The sequence below is a fragment of the Harpia harpyja genome, chromosome 8 (genome assembly GCF_026419915.1).
Source record: "Harpia harpyja isolate bHarHar1 chromosome 8, bHarHar1 primary haplotype, whole genome shotgun sequence".
NCBI lineage: Eukaryota > Metazoa > Chordata > Aves > Accipitriformes > Accipitridae > Harpia > Harpia harpyja.
The window spans coordinates 14,980,102-15,004,387 of NC_068947.1; the positions used below are offsets into that span (position 1 = coordinate 14,980,102).

At 40.6% G+C, this 24,286-nt stretch overlaps 1 protein-coding gene across 1 annotated transcript in view; it reads left to right on the top strand.

The window, feature by feature from the left end:
- The first annotated feature begins 15,053 nt into the window (after nt 1-15,053).
- Nucleotides 15,054-24,286, top strand: part of HLCS (holocarboxylase synthetase) — a 133,896-nt gene continuing 124,663 nt past the window's right edge. The window contains exons 1-2 of the mRNA XM_052794268.1: nt 15,054-15,303; nt 18,820-18,972. Coding sequence (XP_052650228.1) covers nt 15,073-15,303; nt 18,820-18,972 — 384 coding nt within the window. The 5' untranslated portion in view covers nt 15,054-15,072. The remainder of the gene's footprint in view (nt 15,304-18,819; nt 18,973-24,286) is intronic.

Sequence of the window (24,286 nt, forward strand, 5' to 3'; positions counted from 1 at the left end):
CATGTTACCAGGAAACTTGGAGTAAGATGCCCCATCCAGTATTGATGTGGTAGTTCTGTTAGTGTGTATGGCCACTGTCTACACTGCATCTGTTCTCTTGTGTTGTTTGTTTTACTAGTTACCCCATCTGAGGCTTCTTCTACTTACACTCTTGAAAAATAGTACACTGAAACTCATGCTTTCCATTTCTCAAAATATTCAGTAGACTTCACCAACCAAAAGCCAAAAATCGACTTAGAACCTGGCAGCGGTCCAGCATGCTGCTGTCGGAAGGTCCAGGAGGCTTTTTCACAGACCTCAGTGAGCCACTTGCCACTCCAGACTGGTTGACCAGCAGTTAGTGAGAGTACAGGACAGGATAACAAAGCTCCACACAAGTGGAGTGGGTGCCTGGAAGATGATGTGTTGATGCTGAAGAATGGGTATTAACTCCAGACACAGATCTTCAAAAGCTCTGTCTTTCTGAAAACATGGTAACTCCTGCTGGTCATCCAAGCTGCCATTACGCTGTTTTCAGATAGAGCTTTTGAAGATTACTGTCTGGAGTTAATGGCCAGTGCTCAGTATCAGTACATAGTCCCACCTGTTGATGCTAATCCCTCCAGCTCTTGCTGGACATCTGTGTCTGCAAGCATGCACTGGTCTCATGGGGTGCTTTTCTGAAGAGTAACCACAGCCCACTGGTGGGCACCTGCAGGGCAGGCAGAGGTGCTGTAAAGGAGGAAGTAACAGGCAGCATGGTCTCAATGAAAAGGTAAGGATTAGCAAGGGAGAACCTACAGAGTGTTCTTTTTACATAATGGATCCTTAAATGGTGACAATATCTGTGTAAGGCAAATGGCTCTTCAGTGCAGTGTGTGTGTTGGGGAGCACTGTGCTGTGTGGGGATTGTGTGGTAACCACCATTTTCATAGGGGATGGAGATGGTTCCCTCAACACATCCCTCCAGATTCCAGTAATCCTCAATGAAGGCCTGAGCAATTCAGCAGTAACCAGGTTGGTTTGTGTCATAGCACAGATTAACATGGCAGCACGGATGCACACAGAGGTGTCTTAAAAGGTGAGAAAAAGCCCTGTTCAGGACTTGAAGGTGAGGGCAGAACTCCAAATGTTGGGAGTGAACTCAGCTGAGCATTGATGGAGACTAGAGCTTCTTGCAAGGAAGAAGTTGAGGCTTAATGTACAATAATTTGACCACTGTAGGGAATATGTCATTGCCGACCTGCTAAGTGATCTTGGATGCTTTTCTGTTTGTTTGTGCTACAGACTGAATAATGATGAAGATGGAGCATAAATAATTTTAGGATATCTTGTGAGAGAAGTGAAAGACCTTTAAAATGACCGTATTTTAGTTCCATATGTTGGGAAGTGAAGGTGCGGAGATGATGACTGAATGAAATGTAAAAGCTGAATTTTCATGTGTCACACCAGGGTTTACAATTTCAACTAGTTCTTGTAATTCCATATATTATAGGATACTGTCTCCTTGTGTAAATTTAATTAATAGATCCACTTTTTAGTTTGTAAATGGAAATTTAAAAAAAATCCTCCATTCTAGTATGTTCATTCATTTGGTATCCTAATGTGCTAGACTTACAATTTATAACACTATCACTTTGTTTGACAGTACATGGTACTAAGAGGAAGATCTGACACACCCTTTAAGTGGCACTTACAACTGTCTGACCTTATCTACACCACCAACAGTAGTGTAGAAAAGGTCAGGAATCTTGGATTTTGCCTTTGCCTTGCCTCTGAGAAAACCATAGCGGTTTTGGTTAGAGGTAAGATACCTGAAACATAACAATTATGAAACATAGTGGGGCCAAATAGCTAATCCTTGAGTTAATTAAAAAATGCTGGCATAGCAAGACAAGTACTGGCAAACTCTCTGAGCATACACAATTTATGCAAACAAAAGGTTAACCAGAACAGATTATACCAATTTTCTGAATAAACTAAATTGTCCTGAAAAAGCAGTTTTTGCTAGTGGAATACCAGTGTCGGAATAAATGTGTGTACATTGTACATAACATAAAGATGGTCATGAAAATCAGTAACTTAAGTCTTCCTGAACATCAATTTAAAAGAAATATCAGGGTAGTAAGATGATACACATCCAAACCCCATGAGATGGGACTCAACAGCAGGTCAGTTATATTAAAATCATAGATTCAAGCGCACTAAGCTATAGAAGTAAGACTTGAATATTGTGGTGAAGACAAAATGGAAGCACATAATGTGTGTTTTAATGTGTCCTTAAATCATAGTTTTTGATCAAGGCTGACTTTTTTTCTGACTGACAAAAAGGCACTTTTCTGATAACGGGGGGGAAATCTGATAATAACAGAATGACAGGACCCCAGAAAATACCATGACTGTCATTTAGAACTTTTCTTGACAGGGGGTTATACTGGAAATGGATTAGGTGAATTTGGCATACAGCATTTATATTGGAATAAACATGCCCCATGGAGCTAATAAGCAATAGTCTTCGCATTTTAAATAATTTCTTGCTTAAATTCAAACATTGTGTTTCAAAGCCTTTGGGTTGTTTTGGGGCTGTACATCGTATTATTTTGCCTCATAATCAATCGTATTTTCATTTATCAGGACTGCAATGTAAAAAATAGTGAGTTACTAAGTACAGTGCTCTTAATGTTCTTAATCCATGTTACTTAAACCTTATACCCTATAATCTTTTGTTCAGCTTCAGGGTTTTATTTAAAAGTCTCTCAAAACACAAAAGGATTTCCTCTTAGTTTCCAGTTGCATTGACTCATTCTTCTTGGTCAGATAGTTAGTTATAAATAGTTTTCTTTTGAGCTTTGATGTATTTCTTTGTTCAGTCAGATGTTTGTCCATACATTTCTGACAGTTCTTTTTTTATCTCTTGATTTTTTTATTTTTAATTTGTGTTTGTCAAGGCTGACCATTGTTCATTATTAGGCTGAACTGATTTCTTCTTCATCTTCCTCAGAGTCAGCGTCATCATTGTAGAAGTGAATTGTAGCTTGTACTGGAAAGCTTGCCAGAACCTTCTCTCCGATGTTATTAAGAAACTTTTGGGATTTGGACTTGGGCAAATAAAGTCTAATAAGAAAACATATATTAAGAGAAAAAGCAAAACTATGCAACACTTTCCCAGCAAAGCTAGCTTGAATATAAAAACCTATTTTTATCTTTCTTTGGAGAAAGAAATATCCTAGGGTTCCTTGTCTTTTAAAATAGAACTTGCTAACTAAAAGGTACTGTTGATTTTGTTACCTCGGTTGCTTTGGGCATTTTGTGTATTGGATTTATCTAAGGTCCCACCCTGATAAAGTGTTGCCAGGGCAATGATGCACGCTTGCAAAGGTTTGGGTTGGTTTGGGTTTTAGCAGTTCAGAATGGAAGTGTCCCATGTGACTGGGGGAAGTTTGAGGAATGTTCTGGGATTCTGGAATTAAGATTAAGACACGAGGTTGACTGGGGTGGGTTGCCTGTTGCACAGAGGTTGATCTTAGTGGATTTTGTATCTCCAGGTGGAGGAGGAGGTATACACTGAGATTTATTTCAAAATTCATACTGTTTTGTATTGAAATCATAAATGTCATAATTTAAGCATCAGGTTTTCACCAGCTTTCCCACTAAAGCAAAACTTATGTGGTCTGTATGCATATGTGGTTTTGTGTGCATATGTATGTACATCTCTTCCTCTTGGTTCCACTTTGGCCAGTTTTCAATTAAATTTGACAGTGATAAAGGTCACACAGAATTTAAACTTTTACAACTTTTATAAAAACAAGTGCTTGTAAAGAAGAGGGATATTCCATTAATTTTCCTCCTCTAAACAGAAGTCTAAATCAGGAGTTTCTACATCATTAAGCCTTAAAGAATCCAAATGTTGGTGAAAACCCTTGTAAATCCCCCAAGCATAGCAAAAGCTTTACCTGGAGTTAAACTTTTATTCAAGAGCAAGTTTAAGCAACATCAAGACACAGATCTGTAACAAGTCACATTCCATTAGCAGCTGTTCATGTTAATTATTTGGGCTTTGTGGGCTTGTTATCATATTAATAAATGTAAAAATAAATTAGACGAGAAAGAAGAACATCGTGTCTTTTAAGATTACTTTTTTCTTATTTTCGTTATTAGCATATTGTTTCAGGTTCTGTTCAGCCTGAGCATCTGTCCTTGTGGAGGGATAAAAATCTACGGGTCTGGTGAGTAGTTAAACTGCATTACTAAAAAAAGATACTCCAGAGACAAACTGATAACTTCTCTGGAGAAGTAATATGTCTTGTCTTGGCAGGTGTCACTTTTCCTGTATCAGGTGATAGGATTTAACTCACCTCACTGGATGTTGAAACCCCAGGGCTCCTTTTGATCTAAAATTCATTAGTTGACCATCCAGTTCTGACTGTAAAGAGACATATTTATTATTTAGAATAGGTTAAAAATGAAGATTTCACTTTTTTCTTCTACAGGTAACTTAAAATTCTACAGTAATGTTGCTTTTGTTTGCTGTGCTGCATGTTGTTTTACTCTGACTAAGTGTACTTCGGAGAATATATGTGCCCACAGTCTGCCAATAGGTGCACATTTAACAAAGCATTTGAGGTTGTACATTTTGTGAGCCATGAAGCCATGAAGTTGTACGTTTTGCTTAAGTTCTTATGGAATATCTATAGTGACTGGTGAGCTAATAACACTACCAAACGGAAGTTCGGTGATTGGAAGACAAAAGGATTTTCAATCAGTTTAAAGGATTGGGAGGTTAGGGGTTTATAAAATACCTCTTTAACTACACTAACCAGTAGTTTGGAGTTGGAATGTTCAAGTCAGCAAGCTTAATTGTAATCAAAGATCACACAAGCATGTTAAGAGTCCAAACAGTAAAATCAAAAGACAACTGGCATCTCATATTTCTATGCAAACAGTGATAAAAAAGCAAGGATTTTTGATACAACAGAGTAGGTAGCAAAAATATATTTTAAATATAAAAATAAAATTTGGCACAGAATAAATTCCTTCAAATTAAGGTCACAATAAAAAACAATAATTTGCAAATGTTAATGTTACTAAATCCTATTAGGATTATAAACCTGGAATGTAAACCTGAAAGCATCTCCCCAAATCACTGAGCCCTATCACTTCCTCTTGTACGCATGTATTCTCTTCCATATCTTAAAACAAGAAGACCTGTTTTTTCCTCCTATTGCTATAAACTTGATGTTGCATAAAATAGGAAGATTTAGCTTTGCTGTACTAGAACTTCTAGTGAACAGAATCTAGAAACTGTCCACTCTGCTACAAACAGACAAAGATGACTTTTGCCACTGTCAGAGCAATTCATCTATCTTTCTGAGGAAGTAGGCTTCAGCATGGATATTTTGGTGGGCCCCAAAAAGCCCTTGGGCTACTGACTGAGCAAGGGGTCCTATAGAATTCTCTCTGTACCTTTTATGTTGGTCTGTTTCTCTCATACCCACCTGTTTGTCTTGTAGCCAAAATGATTTGTGTTCAGGCTGTTAGGGTTTTGTTGAGGGGTTTTTTGTGTTCAGTCAGGAGACTCATTTACTTTGTTTCTACAGTACCTAGTAAAATGGACTCCTGAGCTGGCTGAACATTGTAGATGTGATCATAATATCTGTGTTAAATACCATATGTTATTTTTCTCTTTTCATATTTACATTAGAATTAAAATAGTCTTTTTTATCTTTATTGACCTGTATTTTCTCCTGTCTTCTCTTTGGAATACATATTATTTTTAATAATTGTATATGTAATAATATGTATTGATTAAACACACATTATATGCTTTTTATTTTCAGACTATAATACAGCATTTCTGAAAAGCAATTCTGATAAAAGCCAAATAATTGCAAAATCTAACTCAGTTTGTATACAGCAGAAAATGTTCAGTTTTAATTTATATTATGTTGTAAATATGGCAATAGTAACTTTAAATTACTTTTCATGGCTTTTCTTCAGGCATAAGTAACAACATATTTGAATTTAGGTAATAGGAAAAGTGTTACTTTTTATATAAGGAAAAGTATATTATGTGTAGGTAACTACAGGGTATATTGTAACACATGATCTTGCCAATAGAGGTAAAATTATGAGTTTAATTTTTTTACCAGTACTTTTATTTTTTAGTGCTTTCCTCTGCATCTTTCAGCTTCTCAGGTTAGATTCTTATATGTATATTCCTAAACATTTTTTTTTTCTATTTACACAGAGGATATTGAAACTTTTATTTGCTTCAGTCTCCAGTGTTTGGTCTACTGATCTGTAAAGCACTGACATTTGTATGTATACATTGCAGAAAATAAAAGTAGCCAGCATGCAACTAACTAGCGAAAACATTGCGCTCAATCCATCTTTGAAGGCCTTCTGCTAGAAACCTCAGTAACTTTGCTGAAGAAGATACCTCCTTCCTTCCACAGCTGTAGGATGTAGGTATGCATTAGGGAGCACCTCTTCCCACCTATGCACCACACAGAGTATCCAAGCATCTTTCCTCAGTTGTTGTGACCCTGTTAAAAAGCATATGAAAGGGCTCCTAAAGCCCTCCTTCAGCCCTCGTTAGGTCCCAAGCTACAGAGGCATCAAGGATGCTGAAGCAGTGTGGATGGGCCATAAGGTATGGATGAGAAGGATCTGAGAAGCTTCTGGCAGGAAGGAGAAATATTACAAAATTGAAACCAACTGTTTCAGCTATACTTGGCTTGAAACAATGCCAGGCTGTTAGCATGAATGTGGAAAATGTCACATATGGTTTGTTTTTCTCACACAAGTGGGCAGAAGCCCAGGTGTGAATTAAAACTTTTGAGCTGGTTGAATAAAATTTTCTACAAAAACATGACCTCAGTAATAAATCACAACTTCCTGATGTCAGAAGCCTTAGTTTCTTGAAATCATCACTGTAAGCATATACTCTCCTGAGAGTAAGACTCCTCTCATCATTAGCAAATTTACAGGTGCCTCTGGCAAAGCTTGGAACACTGCTGAGAAGGACGTTCTTCCGCAGTCATTCCCAAGGCACCTGCCGGGAGGAGTGTGGCACTCCCTCCGATCTGTACAGTTACAACCTCCATCATCAGCAGACAAGAAGTGCAAGGTAAAAAGGTGTTGCACGTGTTAGAATATAGTAGAAATTGTGAGTCTTTAAAGACTTGCACTAAAGGAGAGTTGTTGTCTTAACCTGCTGAGCCTTTGGTAAAAAGTTGAAGATGTAACTCTGGATCGGATGCTGCAAAAACTTATGCAGGTGCTTAAAACTAAGCATGGGAGTAGCACCGCTTTGATAAATTTTTTAAAGTTTGCAGTTTGGGACCTATGCTGAATGTGCTTCAATCTCTCTTTATTTTTGTTCTTTGAGCCTAACAAATCTTCCTGCATGAGTAAGTAAAACTAATAATCATGGTGCCTTTCGAAGGCACTTGGCAGTAAGAGCTACTTCAAAATCCAATTTTCTGTTGATTTCCTAGCTGATTTAGCTATAGCGACATCCCTCCCAAAAAACAATCAATAAAACAGTGCACCTGAAAGTATGTTTTTTAAATTTCATCTTAAAGTCATTTTCACTCAAACTCCCCCTATATACAAAATATCACATACAGACTAGGCCTGGAAATTTCAAACTGAGGGTATTGTTATTTTTATAATTAAGCAAATTAAAACTGCTGTTAAAATAAGGGTTGTTTTGAGTAAGCAGTGCTTTCTGCAGCTCTTTAAGAACTGATAATGATTCTATATCTGATACAAATTAGAGATGCTCTTAACCATTATCATGTACAGAACACTGTAATTTGAACCATATTTTCTAACACTGAAGAAATGCTTGAAAGAACAAATGAATAGATTACTAAGCCTCACTTCCTGTGTTCAAATAGTTTCAATTTCTGCACCTGTTTTCTATAAGGATTATTTTCTCCAGAATTTAGTCTCACCATTTGTCGATTCTCTGTCATCTCACTGTCTCTTGCTCTGAGCATCCAGGGCCTCCATAAAGCAGGGCTGCTGAAAGATTAAGATAGAATAGTGCTCCCACAGTTAATTCTTTGTGGTAATATCCATACAGGACAGCTCCTTTTGTTAGATTCTGCTGGCATCTTTTGAAATAACAAGATCTTTTTCTTTCCAACACATTTGGATTTGTTAAATCTGATTTCCATGGCAATATTACTTTGTCTTCTGTCTAGGATCTGATTAAACAAACTAGACAATAGCACATTTTTAACTAAGGTGTCATTTCCCTTTAAGATTTCACAACTCAAAGTGACTGCACTGAACTCCAAACGATGATGTAGTAAATACTGAAATCTCTTTATTTATGCTGCGCTGCTACAAAATAAAAAGTAACCCTCCCTCTCTGACAGTATGTCTAAATACAGATTCCATGTCGTCATTGAGTGGCTGGTTATTTATTGAGTAAGCAACTCCAGCATTAAACTGACATGGGCAATCTGATCTAATTAGCTTAAGAGAGCATATGCAGCAGTGGGTGCTACATCTGCCTTTTATTTGGTGGGGGGACTACAGTTATGGATGCTCTTTTTAACAGTACTTTCCATCTCTGCTGCCGTGTAACAGATCCTTACAGTTGGGGAAATGGAAAAGTGCTTTCAGATATGAAAGGTAGATAAACTTAATAATAAACCAGTTATGGCAACCTTATTTTCATTTACTTCCATTTATAAGTAAGTTCTGAAATATTTGACAGAGAAGGGTAAAATATCAGCAAAACAAATAAAATACCTGTTCCAAGTGAAACATTTTGAGAAACGTAATTTGCCCTTACTTCTGAAGTTGGAAATTGTTTTCCGTTGTCTATTCAATGCTGAAATCATTACATTCAGGTGATACAGTCGGAGTTTTGAAAGGAAGGCTGCTGAAAAAAGTGTCCCTGCGCCTGCCTTACCTCTCTGGGCGCTCCGTTGGCTGGGGCGGGTGCTGGTGGTGCTGGTGGTGCTGGGGCGGGTGCTGGTGCTGGTGGTGCTGCTGCTGCCACCGGGTGTCCCGGGAGCGATGACAGATGTGACCCGCTGCAGCCCGGAGCGGGAGGCCAGCAGCTGCACCCTCCATGGCAACTGATGGTCTAAAGCCTGTGGCGGGCTGGGCGCTTGCCTGGGCCTTTCAGCCCCTCCTTTATCTTAACTCCCAAAGAATACTTACCTAAAACAAACACAGCCTCGGGTAAAAGGAGAGAAACCTCCTTAATGAGATTTCTTTTGACTCCCCCCAAACGGTTCAAAGATAGGGCTCTCACGTTGGCAGGCTGTCCTGGGGAGAGCGCTGCTAGGGAAACAGAGGCTTTTTGTTAAGTTTGGTTAGCAAATCACATGGAAAATATTCCACTTTTATCTTTCTGTTGCTGTTTTACAAAATCCATATTTCCTCTGTATGAAATAATATGGTGTAAATACTCCTTTTGCATGTCTTGGGAAAACTCATCAACATCCTGTCCTAAAAAAGTGCAACAAAGAGTCAAAGACAATTTTAAATGTAAAATTATTTTTTAGATGACTGAAGTCTTTTCCATGTCCTAACTTTAAAAGAGAAAAAGATACTAAAAATTAGTGGTGAGAGGATTTAAAGAGAGGCCTAGTGACTTCCTCAAGACTACAGGGATGTTCCTTTAATTTGACTGCTATTTGATGGATGGAGAAGAAAGCTTATGCCAAGAAAGGTGACTTTGTCTATCAAAGATAAGGAATCTTTTATTTCAAGTATGCCATACATGCTTTAAGCCTACAAAGACTGAATAGAAACAGACTTCTTCCAAGCTTTCTTCCCACTGTTTTCATTCGTAACATGCATTACTCATAGCCTGTTACATTGTACAAGAACAATTTATTACCTGCTGGATGACATTATCTGATTTTCATTGTTGTGGTTCATTGCTACAGTTCACTTTGTTTCCTTTATTTCCCAACTACTGCAGAGATGTAAGAGGATTATAAGAACCTAAAGCTGAATTCTCTTTCCACTGGTGCTGTTTACACATTGACATCAAAGGGAACAGATTCAGCTCCCAAATATAATTGGTTTCTACTGTGAACTTTCTTGCCAGAGAGAGAAAAATAATGTTGTTTACTGAACATGGAATGTCCACTGATTATTTAGTATGAACTAGGTCCCTTCTAGCTGGCTTAGCTGAAGAAACCATCAAAACAGTCAGTTAGAGAGGACACTGAAAATTCTCAGTGGGAGTCAGATCCCTCCAAGGTAAGCCTTGTGGCTGTTTTCCACATTATGATCCAGCGGGAGGTAGCACGTGTCTGGTCAGCAAGAAGGGGCTGGACTCACAGATAAAGACCACTGGATATATTCCTTTGGAGACAAAATTTTCCCCTGAAATTATTCTGTATTAGAAAACATTGTATATATACCTTTGCACATGTGGGGTTTTGTGCATTCTACTGATTTTGCTTAAATTTAAATGTCTTCCTTCCAACAGGGAGGAGCTTAGATCAGATTTGAAAGTCAGACTGATTTTCCTACATTGATGCAAGTTCTATGGTTGTGTTAGCTACCTGGCACTCCTAAGGCTGCTAAAAGTAAAGCGTAACACAGGTTCTGATGTTTTCAAAGTAGTCTTCAGTAACGGGATCTGGGATTAGATTTGTTGAGGTTCAATTCTTACATAAATTTCTCCTGTTATTTAAAACATCCCTTCTTGCTGTGACAAATAGCCACATTTTAAACTCAAAGGCCAAAGCCATTAAACGTTGTTCTGGGAAGCACTGACAATATGTAATGTAGAACTTACAGTCTAAGTCTACTCCCTCCCATGTTTAAATACTGTGTGATATTTGTGAAGTTGTAACTAAGTAAATAATACCGTATCTCAAAGAAGAAAATACATGCACAGCCTCAATTACTTTAAACATTTATGTATCAAAATCAGTACAATTATTAGAATGAACAATATGGTGAATAATATTCAAATAACAAAATATATATTAAATAGCAGCATGGGTCCTGAGAAAAAATGGCAAAATTCTTAAGTAACCTAAATTGTAATTAAATATCTTGCTCAATTACGGTCTTAAATACAAATATATAATTTCATCAGCTTTGTTTTATTTAGACCTAATTTAACTTGATAGTTGAAAGGGAAGTGTGGATTACACAACTGATGTCTATGGTCCTGATCTTGCAATCAGATCTGTATGTGAGGATAATTGATTTATACCCCTGGACAGAATCTGCCAACATGGATATTAGTGCAGGACTAAAGCCTAAACTACTAACATATAGCTCTCTGGAAGATGCAAAGTTACCCTCAATTAAATCTGTTGATGAAGCCCTGCAAGACCAAATTTATTACAAAATTATAGAAAATATAATTTTGTTCATGAAGCTGTAATGTAATCTAATATAATTACATGTAACACCGTAGAAAAAATGTAAGTTAATATTACGTTATTGTACTAATTAATAGAAGCACACAGTTTAACTGGTATTTTCATGGAAATCATTAGCTAAAATCAGGTTGCAAATCTGTGGAAAATGGTTTATTCCAGTAAACTATAAGCAGCAGTAATAGTGTATGATCTCTAGTTTCTAAAAAAAAAAAAAAAAGGCAGCAGTTAGGCCAGTCATAGCTGTCTAATTTTAAGAACTACATTACTTTTTGCAGTATACTTAATTTTAATACAAAGTGCTGTATTTGGTGAAGAACACTTCACAGAATCAGAAAACACTGATCCTGTTACAGTTGCTCATCCATTTTTCCCAGAAGCCAGGAGTATTTTTCAGATTTCTGATACTACCTGAGAATACATTTGACAGACTTGATTCTTACGGAGAGATGAGCCATAAGATAATTATCTTGTGTTTATTAGAAATGGTTTTTTATCTTTGTGAGAAACCTGTTTTACTCAGTTTTCTCATGAAAGCACTTGCACATTTGCAAGAATAAGGAGCATTCAATATAATTTGGTATAGTCAAGGAAACGGGATAGCTCTCCAGCATTTATAGTGTTGAATAATATCTGGTATTAAACAACATGACATAGGCATTTGTAGCCACTAATAGCATGCAAAGGTCCTCAAAGAGAAACTGTTGGAAAAGCTTTTAGGGAACCAAGGGAGGAGGAAACCGAGCCATTCACAAAGCACAGCAATGCCAGTCTCATAATATTCCTTTAAAGTCAAAAAGAGACACTCAGCTATGCTGAAGTTACATGGTAGAGTTGCCTCCCTGTTCTGAGTGGCCTGCTTTGGGAGCCTTCCCACATGGACTGTTTGAAGAGCTAAGGGAGATTTAGCCCCCCTAGGCTGAAGCTGGCCTTTCTCTCTCATTGAGGAGAGGGGGATTCTCCACGCTTGTGGGCAGAAATTGAAAATCTAGACTGTTCACTTCTTCAGGGTTTTTCAAATTATCTTTAAACAGTTTCATGTCTGCGTGTGTGCGTGTTCAGCATCTTGCAACATCTTTCTGTAATCTTCTGTCTGTGAAAAAACCCCAAGTGTTCTGGGAAGTCTGAGGGCTATTATTACTCACTGTTTCTTTCCAAGGCTTCCTTCCACTCTCCCATAAGGAGGAATTGATTGACATAGTTATTTTAGAATACCTATTTTAGTAAATTTCCTGGTGCATACAAGGCCTTGGCTTCACAATAACAAAAAAAAGAATGTTTCCTAATCTAAAATTTTTAACCTTTTAATCAGAGCTTGTCATGATTAAGTCTAAGCTACACTATAATAGAAAGTAGAAAACCTAGAGCAACTTTACGGCTTCAAATTATTCTAACCGAGAATGTGCCGACATATGTAGAAACTTGTCTTAAAATGGTGACTGTTTTTGCCTGTATATTGTTCAGCTTTAGATTCCCTTGCATCATGAAATTTTGATTCAGTTTTCTCATTTACTCATAAACATTTCCAGGGCAAGAGAACCTTCAAACCGAAAAGGATCATAATATAGTTGACTGCATTCGATGCCACTACAGGATTAAGCAAAGCATGTTCCTCATCGTGCAAAGGTTATATAAACAGTTGTGTTTTGCGGTATGCTGTGAAGGTCAGCATTGCATGTGCTGTTGAACTATTACAGAGAAAGTGAATTCCAGAGTTGAGAGCTTTCTTTTGAGGTTGTATACTTTGCTTGTTTTCTTTCTTTTGATGTGCCTGAGGAAGTATTTTGACTTCCTGCATAAGATAAAGTCACACAAAGGAACAGCGTATAATGCCAAGTTAAGACCACTGGAGACTTTTTTCCTCTCTCTGTAGAATATGTACAGGATACAGTAAGGCTGGTATTTCTTAAGCTTGAGATGAAGAAGGAGAATTATTTAAATTACTTGATCCACCAACTGAAACTGTCACCTGTTTCTGCCATGCATTGTGGAAATCAAAATTATGTCAGCAATTCCTACCATGTTGGATAAGCTGCTGCTGTGGGTACAGATTTAAAGAAGTAAAAATGTCTCTCTGTCATAGTACTGGTAGTGGGTTTTTTCATATTGATGCCTGCTCCAAAATGTGCAGGGCCAATTTGTTCCTTGTTTATCTACAGTGCCAGCATGTTGTTGCTAGAGATCCATTTAGGAAATTGTTCTTTTACGATACCTATTTTAGTAAATTTCCAAGCACATACAAGGCCTTGAGTTCAGAATAATAAAAAAGAATGTGGCTTCACGCCCTGTTCGGGAAACGATTGTCACGTATCAGTCAGCTGCAACTTTAATGTTAGTGTTGACTTCTTTCTTCTAGCCTTCTTGCATTTTTCCTCTTGCCTTTTTTTTTTCCTTCTCCTTTCACTCACCCACTAAATATCTGCTAGGATCAGACTGATACGTGTGTTCTTTCCACAGACCTCAATGTTGTGACCACCTTCCACATGAAATGTAAAAATTATTTAATAACTTTCATACATAGACATACCAGAGGAGTAAAGAATACCTTGTATGATTTCTGTGTTGCATCTTCTGTAGTGGCAAGTTGTGTTTGCAGCACACATGGCACATGCAAATGTTCCTACAGTTTTATTCCCCGACAGGCTGTTCTTCACTCTGGCTTCGTCGGCCAGCCCCGCCAAGCCCTGACTTCATCTTTCTTGTTCCGTGAATCCGACGAATCGGCTGAAATCAGATGCATCCATTTGTGCCCGCTTTGCCCTCTGGTGGCTACGCTGGAAAAGGTATGGGACCTGGAGACGGGTGTCTCCATCTGGTTCTGTGATGGAAGGGATACTGCTCCTCTAGGGTACCGTGGAGCCTGAAATAAGGTCAGGTGGCAGCGTGGAGCCATTTCTGAGGAAGATGAGATCTTTCCCTGTTGCTGCATGGGAAAGAGCAATGAATGCTTTGGCTCTCACTGTTTTGCCTACCGGGTATATAGTTTTCTGTGACCCATAGGGGCAGGGTCAAATGCAGCTGACGGGATAGCAAACGGATCTCTGCAGTGGAAACGCGAGCTCAGTTCCCTGCCTTGCATCCATACCGGGACGTACAGAGCTGAAGGGCCGGTCCCACGACCCCTGACCGCGGCACTTGAAGGGTTACATTCGTCCAAACCCGTTGTCCACCAGGACAGCGCTGGCTTTGGAGAGCAGAGGCTGCAGGGCTCCCTGAGAGGCCGGGTCCGGTGCCCGGGGCAGGAGGCCATAGGCCGCTCCTCCTCAGCGCCCCTCACGCCAGAGCCTGGGGACAACTAACCCGGCGCGAAGAGACAACTCCTCAGGCTGGCCCTCTCTAGTGATTTTTTTTGTTTTCTCCGCGCGTTGTTTCAAAGCGGAATTCTGTATTTTCTGCAGCACCAGCCGCTCCTTCGCGTCAGCGGCCACCGCCGGTTTGGCTGCGCGAGCCAAACGCCGGCCTCGCCCCCCCCCCCGCACCGACCAGCGGGGCGCGAGACCTCTCAGGGCTCCCCGCCGGGCTTTAAAAGGGGCGGGGCGCCGAGCCCGCGAGGCCGCCAGCCAATCAGAGCGGCCGGCCGGCTCGCCCAACCGGCTCGCCCCTTTCTGTTTGGCGCAGGGGGGGGCGGGGCCCCCCCGCGGCCGGTCGGCCGCTGCTGGCCGTTGGGAGGCCGGGCCGGCGGCGGGGCGTGGCGGGGGCGGGGGGCGCGCGCGCCATGCTGATCACGCTCTGCTACCTCTACCTATGGGCGCGCTGGGGGCCTCGCTCGGCCGCGCTCATCCGCCGCACCGTGCGCCGCCTCCACCGCTCCCGCTGCTCCTTCACCTTCTGCTGCTGCGCCGGCCCCCCGGCGCCCCCGGCTCGGCAGCCGCGCAGGCAGGTGCCGCCCGAGGAGCGAGTCTGCCTCAGGATAGGGAACAAAGTCTTCTTCACGGACGAGGCGCAGGTACCGCCCCGCGCCGTTGGGGCTGAGGCCTGGGAGGCGGTTCGCCCGGCGGTGCCCGGAGGCGGCTCGGGCGGGGAAGTGGCCGGGCCGGGAGCGGCCTCCCCGTGTTGCCGTGGCGACGGCCAGCCGCCTTCCCCGCGGCGCCCGGGCGCGCCTCCCGCGGTCGGGGGTCGGCGGGGGCTGTGGTGGGCTGAGGTGGCGGAGCCCGGCGGGAAAGGGGAGCGGCGGTTGCGGGGCTGGGGGCTGCGCCTTCCTCTTTCGGCGTGTGACAGCGAGCTTGTCCGTGGGGCTCGCGATGGCAAAAGTCACTCGGGTAGCTTCCCAGGCCTGTCACAGCGCCCCTTGTCAAGGGTGAGGCTTGGGCGAGGGCCGGGTAACTGCCGTGATAGAAAATCTTAGCAGGGTTGGCCTTCTCTCTCCTCGCTACTGTAGCTTGTCGGCTTAGGGAGTGGGCTGAGGAGTGTTTTTTACTACGTGCGTGTAAAGCGCAGCTTTGTAAGTACCGCCGCGGCAGTAGGAGCACTTGGCTAGGAGAACTTGGTAGTATTTCTCTATCAGTAACGTACTTTCAGCACATATAAGGCTTTAGTCCAGAAACGTGTGCTGTATTTGTGCATTCAAGATGTGTGCCAGAGATTTAAAACGTAGCTGAATCTTTAATGGAGGCTGAATTGAGCTCTGGGTTACGGAGAACTGCATGCTTCTCCCGATACAAAACGCTGTTTCAAGTGAGGAAAATGACATGAAAAACACGGTCTGTGAAAATCACTTTTTTGCCAGTGGGCAGTGAGAGAGGAGGGTGGGGTGAGGCTGTCGTGGTCCGTGACAGTGGAAAACACGGTGCCTGAACAATTTTCACGTGCCATCACACGAGGTGAAACTAAAAGTAAGCTCGCTTCTGACTTTCAGGTTTAGAAGTGGAACTCCTCTGGCACTCCCCTCCAAATCATCTGAATTATTTAAATGAATGTTGGCTTTGTCTAAATTTGTCACTAAATACCAGAATTCATGTGGATAAGAATCTTCTCGATCTGTCCTTTTTGCTGATGTTTGTATGTGTGTGGAAATTATGTCAGCTGTTACACATTTTACTTAAATGGGCATTACTGAAATGTATTTATGAAGCATGTTGTTGGCCAAGTGCTACTCTTGAAGCAGAGGAGCTTTTCTTAAATTCAGTGGGTAAAGAGGATGTTTCAGTGCAGAGAAAATAAGATCACAAATGCTAATGGGGTTCGTTCAAAAACAGTCTTTTTGCTATCTGATGAGCAGATTATTTCATACTCGGTGACAACCCCAGAATCTCTAACAGGAAAGTTAAATACTTAATTCACATTTTGATAAAGCTCTTAAAAACAAACCCAAGTAATTGTCCATATGTTTAGAGGAGTTCTGCCTCAATTGGCCTGGATTATTGTTTTGCAAGTCATATTTCAACTAATTTACGCTGTTCTTTGCTCCACTTCTGCTCATTTCTGAAATAGCTTCTCCTCAGTCCTTGCACAGTAAGCACATTTTTTTCTGTCTGCAATGTTATTCATGTAGACTGACTTCATAAGCTTGTCAATTTATTTGTGTTTATTGTGAGTTGGGAAGTCCTCTAGGGAACTGTATTTTCGTTTGAAGTTTGGCGTAAAGTCAATGCTGTTATTCAAAATGTATTTGCCCCTTAAAAATATGTATTGAAAGTTACCAGTTGCATTTGACTCTGAGAATCCCTGTGGAAGATGCCTGCCACGCTGCACCTCGGTAGTGTGGCATATAAGGGCTCTGATCTGGCTGCATTAAAGGTAGAGGCAGCATCACTGTGGAGCTCTCTACATCGTCTGTGAACACTGTGAAGAGAAAAAGGTTAACTAACATGCTTTTTGGCTTCAAGGAAGCTAGGTGAGCTACTTTTGCTTTCAAGTAGATAAAACTGCCTCTGGACGGTGATCAGTAGCTTCCTTAAGATAAGATAAGGTACCAGCAAGTCATAAATTGTAACCTGTAAAGTTTTTGTGTTTGATCTTTAATCAAATTGGATGCTTAAGATAATAAAATAAGCTTCATTAATTCAGTTCACTTTCCTGTGGAAGGTAGCAATGTTTACTCTTGCAGCTTCTGTGCTCAGTAAAGCTGGTTGGATTGGCAAGCTATCCCCATAGACTTAGTATTGTGCCGTTTCATTTTAGATGTGGAGTGATGTACACATTTAGTGTGCTACAGAGAAATTCTCTTACGTTTCCACGTAAAATTACTGAAGGTGTACAAAGCATGTGTTTGTAGTGTAGTAGTAGCAAAATATCTATTTCTAGTGTTTGCCACCTTTAAAATATGGCAGAAAATTAAGTTCAATGCAATATCTACATAAAAGTTGATGTAATATAGTATGGGAACAGATTATGTATTGAGAAGCTTTGAGGTTCTTAAAACTGTTCCTTGGTCTACTGATTCCAGCTTTTGACTCCTTTGTGAGGAAAAGAGAAGGAACTGTTTTTGTAATTTAATGAAGAAAATGTTTGTCCAATGGTGTGATAAATGGATAGGCTACCTTATGGACAAATTTAGTTTGAATGAATTATTTCTTTAACTCTAAACTTAGAGTTACATACTGAGTGAGTAGTTTTGGTGCAAATGCGTGAGGACGTAATATATTTTTTAAAAAGTACCCTCTCTTTTTATTTCAGGTAATTTTTTTAAAGGTTTTTCAAATCACTTTTTAAAGAATTTGTCCTGAGGTTGTACATGTCCACAAAATATAACTGTCTTTTTATAACTGGCTTTGCAAAGGAAGTCCTGAAACTTTGTAAATTGGGTCTAAAAATTAGACCTGTGTAGTATATAGTTCTTTGGTCACCTGTGGCTCACAGGTTCATTGGTCTTTTGGCAGTTGGGTGTAGAGACAGCATATATGACTGAGCAGTGGGACTGTATGTTACCTGGAGGATTGTTATCCAACTAAAATGAGTGCAGCCTGGACTACTATCCAGTTAGAGGGGCTGTGGTGACTGACCAGGCAGGTTGTGTGTTGTGACTGCTTTCTCAGTCCCTGCCAAGTAGCAGACATTGCCCTTCAGCCACCAGAACTGGGGCAGCAGGGCCATGGGTTGTGTAGTCAGGGGAGAAGAGGGAAGGAAGGAGGAGGCAGGGTGAACTGCAGTGTGAATGGGAGAGGAGGATTCGGTTGAATGAGGGATGTTGCTGGTGGCAAATGGCCCAGAACAGTCACAGTGCCAATGGCATTGGTCTTGTGCCCCACTCACTTTTGCGCTCTTCCTATAATGCTGAAAGCTGAAGTCTGAATTGGCTTAAAAGGTTGGTTGCCACTTTTAATTTTACTTTTGATGTGTTCCTGCTTAATGGTTCAGACCTTTACCCCCTTTTTTTTCCCCTCGTGGGTAGTGTGAAAAGGTGGACACCCTTCACGTAAGGCTGAAGGGTCAGATTTGAATTTAGGCTGGGCATACTTTAAAACTGAATTACTAAATCAGACGCTTGCCATACAGACTTACTTTTCTTTCCTGTTTCTTTCAGTTCCTTGATGACTTAAACAGATGGAGCCTACTTCTTATTTCTCCTTTTATTTATCCTGATAAACTACTTAAAGCAGAACATATAGCTTTTGTGACAGAAAGCATTTCAGCTCAGACAGATAACTTGCAGAAAGTACCTGGCTCTTCAAAAGAGGTAAGTAGTTCTCTTTGTTTCTTGCATAGAAAGTAGTACAGGTGGGTCATTTGGTGAGTATAAACCTAAAACACTTGAAGGACAAAATCTGTCTGCCATTGATTTTTTGTTGTTGTTTATAATGTTTTGGGGAATAAAAAGGTAATATCTTCATTAAAATGAATCACTGTTAATACTCTAGTTCTATTTTATGCTTTAAATAGACCCATAGACATTTTAACTGAGTTTTTTTTAGTAGCACACTTCTCTGGCTGTGGATGGGAGCTGCAGAATTCCGTCGTGACTTTGGGTAAGGCATGTATGGTTAGATATGCTGAATAGGAAAAAAATGCTTGAGAGCTGTCATACTAAGGCAGATCAGAAGTCCCTTTGCCGCAGTGTCCTGTTTCTGACACTACCTGAAACAAATGCCTCAGATACAAAGCAAGAATATGTTATGATTTCTGAAGAGCTCTTCAAGCCTCCAACCAAGTGGTTGTAAAAAGTTGTAATTGAAACAGAAGTCTCTCTTGGAAGCTTCCTTTCATTGTGATTTGTAAGTACAAGTTAAAGTATTATGTGTTTGGATTATTTTGTCAATCTGCAGAAGAAGGGCCAAAATCAAGCTTTTAATCTCTTTGTTTTTCTGTAAAATGCAGTGGGGCAATACTTCTTGGTTGGAATTTTATAAATTGTGTTTGCCTTTTAATGCGTTGTTGTGGTTGAAGCCCAGCTGGCAACTAAGCACCACGTGGCCACTCGCTCACTCCTTCCCCCCTCCTCTGCCCCGCCCCGCCCCACCCCTGTGGGACGGGCAGGAGAATCAGAAGAAAAAGGTAAAACCTTGTGGGTTGAAATAAGGACAGTTTAATAGGACAGCACAAGGAGAGAAGAAGTAATAATAACAACAATACTAATAAAAGAATGTATAAAACAAGTAATGCACAATGCAATTGCTCACCACCCGGAACCTGATGCTCAGCCTGTTCCCAAGCCTCAATCCCTCCCCCAACCAGGCCCTGGCCAGCTCCCCCAGTTACATACTGAGTATGACGTCATATGGTATCGAACATCCCCTTGGCTAGTTTGGGTCACCTGTCCTGGCTGTGCCGCCTCCTAGCTTCTTCTGAAAATTAATTCTATCCCAGCCGAACCCAGGACATGCATAATAATTACAAAATGTTTTTGAGGCATCCAAGGATATAAATTAAACTAGTACTGAAATCCTTATGGCAAGCATACTTAGAAAATGTTCATGTCCTAGATACTTAGAAATCTAAAAAGTGCCTTCTCCACTACTATATTGAAATTGCGACGATGTGGATTTAGATTATGTTCTAAAACTTGAACTACTGAATATATAATATCTTTAAACAGATTATGCATAAAAATAGTATCCAGACACTTATCAAAACTTACTATGAACTTGAGATAATGTCTCTCTCTCCCCTAAATTCTGTTGGTTTTATAACTTTTTCCTCACATGAGGAATGCTTGCTGCCTAGGCATCTCAGCTTGGATGCAGGTCTGAAGGGGGAGAAAGGTTGTAACCCAAAGCAAAAGATAAACTTACCTTATAGGGAGGAAAAATCTTCCAAGCAGTACAGGTTGTCCTAGTTCCTTCCTAAGGCAGTCAGTTGCTACACGTGCTCTGTGCTCTCCTTAGTGAAGAGGACAGAACGGACCTCATTCTCTACTGGAAAGAGGAGAAATGGAAAGACGTGCATGCCAGGATGTCTTTGGGTAGGCAGTAATAAAACATCTGGCCTGGTCGCTGGGGTACCATAAAATCGACAGAGCCCTCCCATTAAACAGGCTACGCCACAAACTGGGATCACCACCTGGGGGCAGTCGATAAGGTGTCTTCCTGAGCGGCCCCTGCTTAGCACCCTAAAGGGCCATCTGTCATCCTAGCTTTCCGGCGTCAGGTTTCAAGCTCCTTCTTGGAGTTAAAGGAAACCTGTCACATACACGGGTGCCTGTGGCCTGTCTGTTTCACTGGATAAGGAACATATATTTTCCAGGCAACTTGTTCTGGGAAGTGACCCAGGAGTCCTCTGCTGGTGAGAACATTGAGAGCAGAGTGGTTGGTAAAGAGTGCAGGAACAGAAGGACAGATTGGGAATGGGCACAATTCCAGATTTGTGCCTGCAATCAAATTTTTAGTACCTTCACCCCCCATGGAGGCCTCTCTAGAACAGAGCATGTTTTTGGAGCATGTTAGTATTTGCCCTCTAGAGGAATGATGTCCAGGTGAAGTGCTGCATCAGGCAAAGTCATTATCTCCATGAAGCTCAGAGTGTGAGGACTGGAGGCACTGAAAGCTTGTTGAGACCTTTTCTGCTGAAGTGTTCTGACCCTCCTTCCACTGGCCTCATGTCTCCTTGAAGCACACAGGAAGTAGCCACATTAGCTAGATTGTAAATGTTTTTATTGCCTTTGATGTAAGACTGTGGAATCCATCCAGGTTGGGCTGTGCTTCTGGGAGATAAACCAGATAGGATACCTGCTGTGCTCTCTACGTTATCTCAGAGTGTACCTGGGGAGTGCTGGGCCAACTCAGACAGAAGGAGATTTTTTTTTTTTTTATTTTATTTTACTTTGTAGCAGAGAGGTCCACAAAAACATCAGCGTTGAAGCTCTTGGTTTTTGTTCTTTTGGGGTTTATTGTTTGGTGGAGTTTTTTAATCTTGTTGGTTTTGTTTGCGTTTTCTTTAGAGTGGAAAATGTTTGCATTCTTATGTAGACATTAATAATTAATTTGATTTATTAAGCTCAAAAGTGATAGTCCAGGCAAAAGACCAAAACTAAAGAGGGAAAGGACTGCTGTTTTATTTTGTTTATTGTTCTTCTGTGTACATGTAATGTCTAGCAAAGTGCTCTTAATTCTGCTACCTCTAGCAGCCAGCTGTTGACATAGACAGAGGCTGTAAGAACAGATTGCTCCTGTGATCTGTGAGAATTTCTAGACAGAAAAGCCATTCTTTGTAGAGCTATCAGTGATCTGTGACTGGTTTCTGTTGAAACTGAGGTGGACCCAGAAAGCAGGAGTATAAATAATTTCTTATCTCTTGCTAAGAGCTGGCCTTTCATTCTATATTCTGACAGAATTGTCATGATTTCTAGTCATAGCAGGAAAGCTTGGCCTGTTTGAAAATATTCTCTGTGGATTTTTGTTCTGTTGTGAAGCAAATGGATTGTTACATGAGCAGGATTACAGGTCATATGTCTTGGAAACAGCCTTATTTTGGGAGGTTCTTTTGTGTATTCACTTTATTTGCACTAGACAGCAATTACTACTTTTCACTTGTTAGCATGTCTAATGTTTTACTTGGTGCCATGAAAAAAGTTCAAGAGCATCAATATATCTTCCTCACAGTTTCCAGGCGACATGTGGGTTGTACCTGCTTATGTCTGTTCTCTGGGTAAGAAAGGATATCTAAATATGGTGTGAGTCTCTTACCCTCCACCACAGAGAGTAGCCCAGAGTCATATGCTGAGGAAAATAGAGAAGGAAGCTGGTATCCTATATCATAAATGTATCTGCCACGTTTGTCCCTGGTGATTGTGAATTGCCAACGGTTAGCAGCAGGCCCTTAGAGTTTTACACCTTAGGACTACAACTGGAGACTTCCATTCTAGCTGTGGATGTTGTACCAGTAGACTAAACACAGTTGGGAATACCTTCCAGCTGGAAAGTGATGGTGTTGTCCAGGACATCACTCAAGGCAGTTGATTGGGGCAGTTCTGACTGACGTGGTCACAGACACTTCCCCAGTGACAGTGGGGTGAAGTCTGACTGGTCCAACTACAGTGATTCAAATCTGTCAGGGTCTGGTATGGCCATCTTCCAGAAGGAGATTTTGTTCTGCTTCAGAACTGGTCAATATTAGTGTGCCCAGAAATATATCCTCTAACTTTGGAGCTGGCATTTCTTTGTGTTACAGTCATGGAGGTGACCTTTCAGAAGGTCCTGGAGGTAGAAGCTCACTGTTGTTGCTTTTACAAGTGAGTGGTTGTTATGTCCAGGAGTTCAGGACCTGAGTGATACATCTGTCATGAATTTGAGGGCTGGCTCTCACCAGCTGTGTGTTCTGGTATGGCTGGTTGAAGCTGTTACTTGCTCTTTTGTTACAGAGTTAGAGTTTAACCCATAATTTAAAGCATGTAGCTGACCTTGTGGTAATGTTGTCGAAATCCGGAATAAAACTCTTTAACAGTAATGAGAAGTTAAGAAGCAGGTACTCTTTTATTGTAGCGTTGGGTACACGGGGGATCGCTCCACCTATCGTGTGTACCTGTCTTATCCAACAATACAGTTAAATACACACCTGTTATACATATTCACTAGATTTCTGAGAAATATTATACATAATCATTAGTTTTCCGGGAAACTATTAACATATGTAAATGTCCTTTACGCAAGCGCAGTAAAGGTCTCTGGTGGTCTTCAGAAGCCCTCTGGTGGTTTTCCATAGTCTTCCTCACTTGTCCGCTTCTTGACCTCTCAGGTGATTCTGCGCAGTACGATTCTCACCATCATCTATATTAGTTTACATAAAAATCCATACTATGTCTATTCTTAAATTTAACCTTTATAATGATTGGTCCTTCAGTCACACCATTTTATTAATATTCTTATGTTAAAACAATCATTGGTTAATCTCTCTTAACTCTACTGATTAGAATCCTTGATACTCAGATCGAGATGGGAGGGGTAAGGGGGTTTCCAAGCAGCAAACTGGTGTCCATGATGGTTTCCTTAGTTTCCTAAAACAAAACACTACAAACCAACAAATCTTTGTCAAAGTTTCTGTGGTTAACTGATTTTAGACAATACTTGTATTCTTATAGTCACACATAGTACATTTCCTAAAGTTCCTAAGTTCCTATGACTACATTTCAAACTTAACATTCCCATACCTATGCTTCACATTTTTCTACTTCTTAATCAAACCAAACTCTTATATATAATTGGATTTTAATTTTTTTATCAGAATATTTTCAACAGTAAACATCAACACACGGCCCACACACTGCTATCTTTTTGTCTTTTTGAAACTGAGTTTGTTCACTAAGGATTAGTATAGGTGATGTATCAGAAGAAACCCAGCCAGTTTTCTTGTTAGGTATCCAAAGGCCACCAATTTGAATATGGACTGGATGGTCTCATTTGGGTTGCTCTAATCGGAGACTGTCTTTCAGAATGACTTAGAAAGGAGACGCGACCATTAAGGTTGTATGAAATCTGAGTTTCTTCTTTCTTCTAGTTCCCTTGAGAAATACTGTAAATTCAAAAGTTGGAAATAGATTCATTGGTTATTACATAAACCAC